At 39.5% G+C, this 12647-nt stretch overlaps 2 protein-coding genes across 2 annotated transcripts; both read right to left on the minus strand.

Annotated features, from left to right (window-relative positions):
• Positions 1-1143: 1143 nt before the first annotated feature.
• LOC138626224 (granzyme K-like) lies at positions 1144-3968 on the minus strand. Its single transcript, XM_069707720.1, has 5 exons — positions 3890-3968; positions 3593-3734; positions 3125-3263; positions 2080-2355; positions 1144-1991 (listed from the first exon to the last, which is right to left on the minus strand). Exons 1-5 carry the CDS (start codon positions 3951-3953, stop codon positions 1830-1832), a joined length of 783 nt encoding a protein of 260 aa, XP_069563821.1. The 5' UTR covers positions 3954-3968; the 3' UTR covers positions 1144-1829.
• A 2933-nt stretch (positions 3969-6901) lies between these two features.
• Positions 6902-11580, minus strand: LOC138626225 (granzyme A-like). Its single transcript, XM_069707721.1, has 5 exons — positions 11491-11580; positions 11243-11384; positions 9993-10131; positions 9072-9347; positions 6902-8973 (listed from the first exon to the last, which is right to left on the minus strand). Exons 1-5 carry the CDS (start codon positions 11549-11551, stop codon positions 8815-8817), a joined length of 777 nt encoding a protein of 258 aa, XP_069563822.1. The 5' UTR covers positions 11552-11580; the 3' UTR covers positions 6902-8814.
• Between the last annotated feature and the right edge of the window lie 1067 nt (positions 11581-12647).

The raw sequence follows: 12647 nt of genomic DNA on the forward strand, positions 1-12647 counted from the left end.
GTACACATAATGTTCATGTTAAGTCTTGTGAATGACTTCTTCAGGAATCTTACAACTATCCTCGGAGCACAAACAAAAAGTCTCCGTTTGACTGTTTTGGTCACAATAACTGAAACCTCTGGTCTTTGTTTGAAGGCGCCACGGTCGAAAGGTTGGAAAACACAGATATACAGCTGTATGCTCTTGTTCTAGATATGTGTTGAAGTTATTGCATCTGTTTTTGTCCCAGTTGTTGTAAGTACTATGGACAGTTGTGGCTGTAAATTAGATGATATATTCTAAGTGTTGTAAATGTGGACCACAGGAAGAATAGGTGTCACATAGATTTTTCAATTATCAACCTCTTTTGATGATTTTTAAAAAAAATATAAAGTCCTTTTTCCGTGTAACACATTGAGCTGGTGGAATCAGTGTTCAGTAAATTACTGCACCACTAACTGTAGCAGAGAGCACCACCTAGTGAGAAAACTGAGTCTCACGGCCACATTGAAGGTCGGCTTTTCAAAGTGTAAAGATGTAATCGGTGAAACAACAAAACCAAAAGAATTTTAAATGGTAAGAAAATATAGCAGAGAGATTAATGAGCTGCTGTCAGCTCTCAGGACACTGATGAATAATCCTTTCAAAAATGATTCTTTGCCAACTTTATTGACAAAGATTTCCTTTTATTAATTTGTTGTAACATATTTGACATGTTCTTACTGGTAATGTCTCGGTGAGTATTTGAATACAGGCCCTTGTGCAACATTGCAACATATTGCTCATTTCCTGTTTGGGGTCTTCACATAAAGGGTATGAATTTGTCCTCTGTGGTCTGATCTGAGTAAGTACATGATCATGTTTGTTTGTTTTCTTCTTTCAGAACTCAGTGTTCTCTGACCTTACTGCAACTGTCTCATGCAGTAAGCCTTTTTTGTAGTTATCTCCATCTAAGTAGGCAAATATGTTTTGTTATATTTACTGATTGAGACACCAAATTTTTTTAAATTTTGAACACTGATCTCAAAAGAAACCAGAGAACTGACACAAACCTGTGATGCCATAAAGATGTGAAATAATGAGAAGCTACTAGGACGAGAACGCATTTTGAAAACGAAACTGTACTGTACACATAAAGCATAAAAAAAACAGAGGCAGAAAACCTTTTGAATTTGTCAAAGCCTTTAATTAAGTATCGATGTTTTGGGTTTTCAAGCAGCAATAATGAGCAAATAACAAGGCATAAAGAATAAAAAATGTTCACAAGCTCTAAACTGAAGCCCAAATTTCAATTTAAGCCTGTAATGCAGGAGGTGATAAATGTGTCTGGGTGACTGAATGAAAAATCTTTGAGATTAAAAAAATGCCTTTGCCAGGTTTTACTTTTAGTGAATGTTACTGGTGGAAAAATAAAATATTCAGTCTGGAGTCGTACATTCAGGTATTTGGATGAAAATATAAATTTAGATTTGATTAAAAAAAAAAGAATCCACATACTTGTGCAAGCAGGAACATAAGCGCATGAAAAGAGGAACAAATTGAATTGCAGCTATATTAAAAAAAAATGTACCCTTGGGGATTAATAAAGTAACTACCTACCTACCTATCTAACCTTCAAAGCTGTGTAACATCGCCGAGCACTGCTGTCATGGATGAGAGTATATAAAAAATGATAGCATATTCAAAGTCTGGGAAAAAGTAGAAACTTATCCCAAAGGTAAATCAAATTTGGAAGTATGCAGCAGTGATAACAGACATTTACCAAAAGCATAATTCTTTAAACAACGGGTCACTGGCTTGATTAGCTCGCCTTCTACCTAACTTTGGCTCATGAGTGTGTTGACGCCTGCTCATTCATTATATTTCGGGGACTTCATTGTCTCCTTGATCCATCTGAGTTGTTTTGCTGAGAGGAAAGAGAACACTCCAGGTATTTTACCACAAATTCGTCTTCCAAAAGAAGTGACTCCAACTAGTGCTCCATTACACAACAGCGGCCCACCTGAATCCCCCTACAGAGAGAACAAACACATGACAATCATTTTCTGGCTCATTAACAGCAGTTAAGGTGGAGCTGACAGGTAATTTACTTCACCTTACCTTACAGGTACCGGCCTGTTCCTTGTTGGTTGAACCAGCACATATCATGTCGCTGGTGATAACAGGGTTGTGATTGTAATATTTACCAGAGTTGCACGTCACTCTGTCAATCACAGACACATTGACGGACATCAGGACTTTGGACTTTTGTTCTGGTTTCTGTTTTATTAATCCCCATCCAGCCACCAGACATCTGGTGCCAGCTGCTGGCTCTTTGATGGGTTTACCCAACTTGAGCCATTTCACTGTCTTGGTTTTTGTCACGGGTGTCGCAAGCTGAAATAAAAAGGAACATTGCATATTGATAATGACTGTCTGTACATTGCCTTTGTAGAGTTTATAAAAAATGAAAATGTAGTTAAATGGATAAAGGGATTGAGGTACGGACATACAAATGCAAATATTTTTATTAAGCATCCTTCTTTCTACCCATGTAAATTTTGTATCAAGAAATTTATAATAACATGGGGCTGTGGAGGTCAGAGGTCAACCAAACTGCTGTTGGTAACAAAGTCTCAGAACTAGTAATGCACTTTGACTAGTTATTTAGAAATGTGTTTGAATTGAACCTCTATAATATCTGTAGACTTTTGTAATTCTTACAAAACATAAAACTACACAGTTTTAGACTGTAACAGTACCTATTTCACGGTGAAGACATTTAATTCAAGTCAAGTCCCTTTATATGTTCACAGTATACAGCGCATTTAGCACATTTGACTGACAATTTTCAAGGCAAAATTAAAGGCCAGGTTTGTGAGAACAGTTAACAAAGATATAAAACCTACACAATACAGACATTAGTGCTGTGAAAGACTACGATTTTAAAAACAAAGCTATATTCTGCACTGGAAACTCATGTGAACAGACAAGCAGATGAATAATGTGGCGTCTCTTTCTGGATTCAGAGTAAATTTGGAGCACATTTTTTTTAATAGTATTTTTCTCTCCCGTCTAAACAACATTAGCAAATTAAAAAAAAATTGTTGCAGTTTTGCTTCACTTAGGTTTGTAGTAACTATCAGTGAGTGTAATGTCACTTTACTTTGAGCAGCCTGAGGTCATTGGCATTGTCTTCCTTATTATAGCTGGGATGAGGAACATTTCTCCCCACATCTCTGACTTGTCTGGAATCTTTTTCCTTCTCTTTGACAGAGTGCACCCCCAAAAGCACTGTCTTCATGCTGAAAGAGCAAAAACACAGTTTAGTGTTAAATTACAACATAATGCCAATTGGTTTATTTGTTCTATTAACATTATAAGAAAATATTGTTGATTAGCATATCTGCAAAGTTGCAAAATTTTTTTTTACCAATCAGTCAAATGTTCATTGACTCTTTTTTTTTTTTTTTTTTTGGGGGGGGGGGATTAACCTCATGTTATGTCACGTTAAAACTCAAACTACTGTCATTTTAAATTGTCACTATGCACTACCTTTCACACAATGAGTAAAAAAATAAACATTGCATATTCTGAGAATTGATCATTTTAGAAATGAACTTCAGGTTCCTACTCTGAACAGTGGGCAGCGGTCAGGACCCATTCTGGATCGATCAGTATCCCTCCACACTTGTGTGTGTTGCTCTTCAGCAGAGCCATGAAAGGCAACGAGTGTGGTTGGACTTCTTTCCCTCCAATAATCTCAGAACCATGAGCTAAGAAAAAAAATATCCAAACAAGTCATCAATAAAAAGAGCAGGTGAGTGAGTACATAAAGAATTCAATAACATGAACTTGCATTCTGCAATTTTTACATGAATGATCAAATTATTACTAAGTAAATCATTGCAGTATAGAAAATAGGACTCACTTGCGTGGACAATGAGGAGAACCACACACGAGATAAAAACACCGAAACCCCTCAGGCAGAACATTTCTTCTGATCTCCTTTGATCTGATGGAGAAGACACTGAAACCCACCTCGATGCACACTTATCTTTTTGTACTCAGCTCAAAGGATGTGGTCTGACCACAGAGATGCACCACTCAGCAAAATGGACACAAACATAACCTAGCAGACGCATGCTGTTGCAGCCTGGTAATATTCACCATTTACCAGTAACCTTAGCTATTTTATTCAGTGGCGGTGTGGTGGAGGCTTTTCATACATGATGCAGTGCACATCTTCACTGAGTGCAGACATGTAGGTTTGGATGGGACAACTAGAAGGGGAGGGTGTCATCGACACCTACAGCTACATTTATAATGTCACGTTATGAATCGCATTAAGGCACGTAAGAATATACATGTGGTTATTTTCATCCGAACTATTAATAACTGCCTCAATCATTATACGTGAGAAACACTTTATCATGACTCAGAGCACTGTGAAGGTGATTTCTCTACTCCTGCAGATTCCTGCTTTGCGTCCTATAGTTTTTTTTGTAGTTTTTTTTTTTTTTTTTGCTGGTCTTTAATGTCAAAACATCACTATATTCAGATGGTTATCATGCTAAAAAAAAAACTTTGACCTCCGCTCCACATCTTATCTGTTTTAAGGGTTATTTTTACACCAGTAACACTGTCAGGCTGAACAACAAAAACAGACATTTCTACTAAGTACTCTGTGGCTGAAGTTTAGTTTGACATGTTCATGTTCAGGAAGGCAGCGCCGTCAGTGTAGGACTAACACGTTCTCATGCATATCAACATGTTGTAACTGTGTGTTGTCAGCTGTATAAATGCTGAGATGTTGAAGCTAAGCATGATTTACACTGAGCTTACTGACTGCACAAAAGCTAAACCTGCGAGAATAAACAAGTCAGACAAATTTGAGGTCGGCTTCAAACTTGTAGTCCAGGTCACTTTATTTGATCTTGTGTGGATGTGTTTTTTCATGGTTGGGCTTTTGCTTTACAGGTTGGGGTTTGGATATGCCTGATTTTAGATCCAGTATCGCAGAAAAAAAAAATCTAATGCTAGTGTCTTTGCAAACTTTGGTGACAATGGTAAACAGTCCTTTCAGTTGGAAATCAACACGTTAATTGCCATCCTTGAGTCATTGATTTGACTAAAGGCAGGCCTACGTAGTGCAAAATTTTTCACTTCAACATAGGGTCTTAACATAAGCCATGGGGTGTGAATTTGTCTTCTGGGTGAGCCTATCTGGTCTGATCGGAGTTAAGATTTAGGGTCTGAGCAGCCTATCCGGAGAGGGGGAGGCGAGCCGAGCTGAGCCGAGCCGGAAGAGAACGATTTGAGAGCGAGATCTGTCTCAAAGAAAAAAGTCTGTTTCAGTTCCCTGCAATAAGTTTTTTAACTGGGGAAGATAAAACAATACTGAACGACCGTGTGGGACAGAAAGATCAGGAAGATGCAAACACTTCCGGTTTAAGCGCTAGATGCATGGAGCCGGCGAGGTTTGCTCATGGAGAGTTAGCAAGTTAGCATTGTAGTAAGGAGCGTGTTTGAAGTGTGTCTCCATTGGCAACAGTTCAGTACAATAAATGGAAGTGTGGACCAAAATTAGACCGCGCGGGCTGAGACACTTTAGCAAAGATAAATCGGTGGAGCATAGCCCTATTCAGTGAAGACAGTCACCGCTGAAGAAAGTACAGTGGAGCCGCCAACCACGTGACCGTGGCTGTGAAGAGTCATAGATTATAGCCGGCAAGATAAAAGCATCGAGGGCATCTTCCGTTTAGCCTCCTGCCAGGACCCTGGAGATATTTTTAGGATCCTGTGGCGGCCACACAGGGCTCACCATCATCCCACGGACCAACACGGCGCAGCAGCGTGGTGAGGATTAGGATTCCCCGCCATCCAGACACCATCTCAGCGATCCGACCTGGTTCAACGCTGTGTGTTGGACTTATTGTTGGACACTATGGGAAAGAGTTATTTATTCTGTTAAACGGTCAGTGACACTCTTAAAGTGAGTGTTTAGAGTATCGCCCCAGGTAAGCTTAAAGTAAAGAGGGTTATCTTATTCAGCATTGATTTAAAGATACAGGGGAGACCAATGTGGGTTCACCAATAACAGGTTGAGTGTTCCCTTTGTGTGTTTGGAAGGATACTGTAGGTTATCTCTGCTATACAATTTCAAAAGAGAACCATTTTGAAGTTGCCCTAGAGTAGGTGATGGCAAAAAAAAAAAATCCCTGTGTTCAATGTATTTACCATTTTCTAAAAAGTGCAAAAAGATGCTTTAGGCTGAAGAACAGTGTACTGACAACAATCTCTCTTTCTCACCCGGATGTGCTGATCTGCTGGGTAAGGTGGCCTACTCACTGTAAACAAAACCAAAATGTTCCAAGAAGTCGCCCCCCGTCTGAAGGTTTCTAGGTTGACATGAAGAAGAGCAGAAGTTCAGTTCTCACGCAAGGGTGGGGGGGAGAGAGGAGGCATAAAAAAAAGACACTGACAGAGAGGTTGTGGTTCACTACTCAGCAGAGCTTATTGAAGTGATGCCTGTGAATCCAAATGCATTTGTTAAAATAAACAGTTGCCTTTGTTGTACAATAATTGACCTGACAGTAGGGGCCTCCAAGTTATGCAACTAGGTATAAGGAAGGGAGGGATTGTGCCAGTCTAGATTTAGGAAAGCGGTAACCAGCGGTCACCCAGTGGTTTGTGTCCTGCTGTTCTGAAGCCTCAAGTTCAGATTTTGGCATCGCCATCTTGCTATTTGTGAGCCAGAAGTGACCATATTTAGATGAGCGAGCAGGGCTCTGACTTGATTTGATTGGGAACCTGAGTGTAGCAGGTCTGAGCTGCCGTGGGGGTTCCTTGGAGACAGACGACGCGCTCAGTCAGACGTTCGGGTGCAAAATGCCTTTATTTGCCCGGCCCACACAACAATGTCTCTGTGCCACCGTGTTCCTCCCTTCCTCCTTCTCCCTGCTCCCCTTTATAGGGGAGAGCTCATCAGTTCATTCCAGCTCAGCTGTGCTCATCAATTCGTATTCGGCTCAGCCGTGCTCATTACCCCTGCCCGGCACCGTTCCCTGAACCGCTCCTCCCACTCTCTAACCCCTGCAGCTGAGCTAACCACACCCCGCCACCACATTGAGGACACCATTTTTCCACCCACCGATAGCGGAAACCTGACTGCACCACAGGCCTGTCAGTCAAACAGACATGCCCCCCATGAGAGACATGAGACATGAGAGAAGTTGATTGGAAGCAGCTATCGGTGATATTGCAGTTTAAGGCACTTCTTTATGGACCTCATTTTACAGACCTAGAAGCTACGTCCACTTTTATATACTGTCTATGTATTAATGTCTGAGACCACATCACTCTTCAGGTAGCCACTGTGTTAAAGATGAGAGTCCTGAAGCCCACCCTAACATACCTGTATTGCCCACATTTATCAGAGGGTCAAGTCAGGTAAGTGACAAGATACACACTGATGTAGGTACAGGGGTTAATTGTACTCAGGAATACAGACTTGAAGACTATACAGATCACACCCCGACATAGCGGGGTTCATTCCCCCGCTGCATTTAGTATCAACTATTACTCACCCAATAACATGGAGGAAAGAAAACACAACAAAATGTTCAGATATGTTTACTGAGACACCAAATAAAGATTATATTTTGAACACTGAAACCAGGAGACTGCAACAGAAACTTGTGATGCCATTGATGTGAAATAACTAGTAGCTATTTATTTAATGATTTGTAGTAGTACACATAAAAAAGGCCGAGAAAGAAATATACAGTTACCTTTTTTATTTCTTTGTCTGCTTTTATAAAATACTAGATTTTATACCTGGTCGCCACAGTGATTGGTGAAAGATTTACAAAATCAATATGAAGCAGTATAATTGCAGTATAAAATATATTGATAGGAGGATACATAGTTAGATAAATAGATAGATAAATATATATATATATATATATATAGAGAGAGAGAGATAGAGAGAGATAGATAGATAGTTACTTTATTAATCCCTAAGGGGAAATTATTTCGCTATACATGTACAAAGTATGATAGTTCTACAGAAAGTAAACTGATCTAACATAACTTCAATAAATTTAAATAAAACCCAAATAGTTTTTCTTTTAAAAGTTATATTTCTTGCCCGAACCACACAACTTCACTTTAAGAGCTGCCAGAAACAAGCGGTCACAATTTTGCCTGGTGTTATTAAACTGGTTAAACAAAAGCCCTCTGAAAGGGTTTGAAAGATGCAGGTTTACCATTATTTTATTCTAACATAACTGTTTGGCTGCTAAGTTTGTGAACTTGTTCATATATGTCTTCAGTGTTAATACTACAAGAGAAAAGGTGTTTGGGATGAGGACTGACTGATGTGTTCTGCAAACTGCTGATGGAAACATCAGCGAAGTCACTAGAGTGTAAACGCCTGAAAATCCAGTCAGGATCAGGAAGTACTAACGTTAGCCGACCTTCTCTAACCGCCTCCACAACAAGGTTACACAGTTTAGAAACACTGCGCGATGGATGAGCTGGTCGTAAATGAGGTTGCTTAACGTTACCTGTAGACATGAACCCGTCATTACCCGACTACATGAAGGGGTTAGGTGCTCTTTGGCTCTGGCAGTAATGCCTGGGTGTTAATATACAATGGAAAGAAGCTAAGATAACATTTATGCTCTTATATTTGGGTTTTGGAGGAGGTAGAAAAAAAAAAGTGAGCTGGTCATGCTAACATTTGCAGCTACAAAAAAGGTTCCACTAAGAAAAGTTTTGGGGATAAAAGAGGTACAAAGATAGTTAATAAGTGGTTAATAATAGAAATTAATTCTTCAAAGAAAAGGTTCATTATATTTCAGAGGACTTCATTGTCTTTTTGATCCAGTTCAGTTGTTTTTCAGAGAGAAAAGCGTACACTCCAGGTTTTTTAGCCACGCCACACTTCTCTCCAAAAGAAGTGACTCCAACTAGCGCACCGTTGCATATCAGCGGCCCTCCTGAATCCCCCTACAGAGAGAGAACAACCTCACGTCAGTCATTTTCAGGCATTCACAGCAGTTAAAGGTGTAACGTGGAGCCGAGAGGCTGTTTAACATTGAACTCACCTGACAGGTGTCGACTCTGTTCTTATTCTCTGAACCAGCACATATCATGTTGTTGGTAATAACAGGTTTCAGGTTGTAAAATTCAAGAGAGTTACACTTCATTCTGTCGATCACAGTCACATTGACAGACATCAAGACGTCTGACATTCCCTTCGCAATGTTGCTGGTTTTTCCCCATCCAGCCACCAGACAGCTGCTGCCAGCTGCTGGGTCACTGACAGTTTTTTCCAACTGGAGCCATTTCACCATCTTGGTTAACTTTGCCTTTTTGCTAAGCTGAAATTAAAAAAAAAAAAAACAAGTTGCATGGATTTTAAGATTAATGGATAAACATTTCTTTTAGTCCTACCTCTTTTCTGCATAGTTTGTTCCTACCAATAAAATTTCAGTCGTATTTCATATATTTGTTTTTATGTTTTATATCAGTTTCTGTGTATGATATCACTGCAAAGCCATTTAAAGCAGGTCAACTGACTGATTTATTTATTTGTGAGGCAAAATGATAAGCTATGTGAGAATATTTGACAAAGCTACACACTGTTGAGACATGAGTGAAAGACTACAATTTTTAAACCAAGTCAAACTGCAGGGTAAACTAATGTAGACAGTCAGGCAGAGGTCAAATGTGCCATCCCTTTCTGGTTTCAGTGAATATTTGAGCTGCTGCACTTTGAATAAAATACTGCTGGGACAAGACAGACTCCAACTAATATGTAGGAGACTGTTCTTGTCAAGGCAAAAAGAAATGAACATGTGAAAACTTCCTCCAGATGTTGGGTGAGAAGGAAGACTTGATTCTGGACATTTTACAATTTGGATAAATGTTTCTTTCATCTTGATCCACTCTCCAATTCAGATTGTTGCATCTTTGCTTCACTTAAGTTTATAATAGCAACCATCCCTTTTGTAATGTCGCCTTACCTTGAGCAACATGAGGTCATTGACCTTGTCAGTCTCATCATAGCAGGGATGAGGAATACGTTTCCCCACCTTTAGGATTTGTCTGGAATCTTTTTCCTTCTTTTTGATGGAGTGCACCCCCAGCATCACTTTCTTTATGCTGAAAAAGCAAAAACACAGCTCAGTGTTAAATTACAGTTTATTTAAGATGAAGGTTAACAGGCAATGAGTGTCTAAAATAATGATAAAATGATGCCTTTATCACAGTTGCCTCATCGTATGCGAATCGGCACATCTGATGAGTCAGGAAGAGGTGTGATTCATTGAGACTCGGAGAAACTTTGCACAGCATTTTTCCCCATCAACCAGTATTGAATGGAGATTTTGCCTTCTAACAGAGATGACATGACTGTGTGGTAGCTGGTGAACATGTAAAACTGAATTTCACAGATGTGAGCTGATATGTTCACTCTCCGAAATAAATTTATATAAGCAGAGCCATGCATTTATAGATCTGCTGTCTGTCTGATGTTTATGCAGTGTGCAATAAACATGAGTCAGCTAATCAATCATCTATAAAAGTGAAATAACATTATTGGGATCACAATGAATGTGTAATTTCATGCATATTTCTCATTATATGCTGTTGCGCAATTGGAAACTGAAAGTTAAAGTTCAGACGTTTGCACAGAAGCCCTTTGGCTTCTGTGGTTTCTTCAAGTGAGTGACATTTGTGCTTGATAACACCTTTTTTTTTTTTTAATTATTATTATTGGCTGAAGTCTGTCCATTCTGTATTCTTTACAAGTAGTTTTTCAGTTTGAGATAATTCTTGTTGGGCTGTTGCCGCTTCATAAATCAAATTCTCTCCAACAGATCTGTCCCATAAAGAAAAGTTTACTGACCCCAGAACACGAACATCGTAATTGAGTTCAAGTCTGTGTGCAAAGCCGTCTCATCTATGTCTTACATGCTTTTCTTCCTGATTAAGGTAGTGACAACTTAGGTTATTACTTGAGCAAAAGCATGAACAAAAGATCAAATATTCAACCCTGTTTAATGGAAATTACATTTACATACAACTCAATTTCAGTAGCAAACATAATGCCGCACAGATTATGCTTCTTATTAACATATAATAGGATTTTATTTTAACTAGCATCAGATTTTAACTATGTGTTAAACTATCGCTTTCACTCAATCAGTTAAAAATAAACATTGCAAAATTTAGACATCTGACTCTTTCTGAAATGTGTGCTTCAGGTTCTTACTTTGAGCAGTGGGCAGCAGTCAGGACCCATTTTGGATCGATCAGTATGCCTCCACAGACTGGTGTTTCAGTCTCCAGCAGAGCCATGAAAGGCAGCGAGTGTGGTTGGACCTCATGCCCTCCAATAATCTCAGAACCATGAGCTAAAATAAAAACAAATCATTAACATGTAGAGAAAACATTAACTCCAAAAGGAACGTTATTATTTACTACTCAGTAAATGAATGTACTCTAGAAAATAATACTCACTTGACTGGACAATGAGAACCACACATGAGAAACAAAGGGTGAAATCCCTCAGGCAGAACATTTCTTCTTATCTTCTTTGATCAGATGGACAATATACTGAAACCCACCTCGATGCAATCTTGTCTTTTATGTCTTAACTTGAGAGGATGTGGTCTTACCTTAAAAGTGCATGAGTCATGTGAAAGAGACGTGGGAACTGCTCTACGCTATTGATGCTTTGAAAGCCTATGGTAACATTTTCCAGTAGCCTAATCATAACCAGTCAGTGTCTAAAATCACCGTCTGTGTGGTCGAAGCTTTTTAAATGTGATGCAGCTAACAGACGTCATGAAACAGCTACTTAGCTGCGCTGGGTGCTGTAGGCCCTCTCGGCTACACTGGTGAATGTTGCTCATAATGTCATCTTACGATTCAGGGGAAATGGTGAGAGCTCAACACACCGGTTTCTGCGAAACCAGGCGGAGAGTTGAATGATCAAGAAATTTTAAAATAAACTCAGAGGAAAGGTAAATTGCTGAAAGAATTGGAAGATATGTTTTATGTTGCCTTCAAGTTCCCAGTTTCTTGTTGAGCATTGGATGAGAGTGTTGAATATCAAACTGCAGCCATCAGCTGGTTAAAACTAGACTGTATATGAAAGTGAACGTACCCTGTAGGTCAGAAGAATGAGATCAGTGTGGAAGTGCCTTAAAGTGCACTTCCACCACGCGGCTCCAAAAAGCCTCTGGATCCATAGACTCTTAACTTTTCTCATGAAATAAAAAGTCAGTACATTCTTACTTTGGTGAATGATAGCACATAGGATGTTATTCACCAAAGTCACTCCGTATTAGTTTTCTGGTGGTCCATCTGAAAATGATTCCATTGTCAATTAGATATTAGGCCTCAAAAAGCATTATATTTGGGGGGGCGGGGGTCTTTTTGATTAACAGGCATGTGGAGCAGTCAGGTTTCCGCTATAGGTGGGCAGGGCGTAGTTTCCTCATTGAGCCAGATCCAACCATCCCTCCTCCGCATCTCATCCATATGGTTGGCAAGATGGTGACGACCGAAATACCAAACTCAAGGCTTCAGAACGGCCATTCACAAGTCAGTGGGTGACGTCACGGTTGAATTGGACAGAACATTGACAGCTGTTTTCCCCATGTTTATGCTAT

This window comes from Brachyistius frenatus, unplaced genomic scaffold (genome assembly GCF_029030835.1).
Source record: "Brachyistius frenatus isolate BFR_SWC_R1_liver_20210118 unplaced genomic scaffold, ASM2903083v1 Contig_72, whole genome shotgun sequence".
Classification (NCBI taxonomy): domain Eukaryota; kingdom Metazoa; phylum Chordata; class Actinopteri; family Embiotocidae; genus Brachyistius; species Brachyistius frenatus.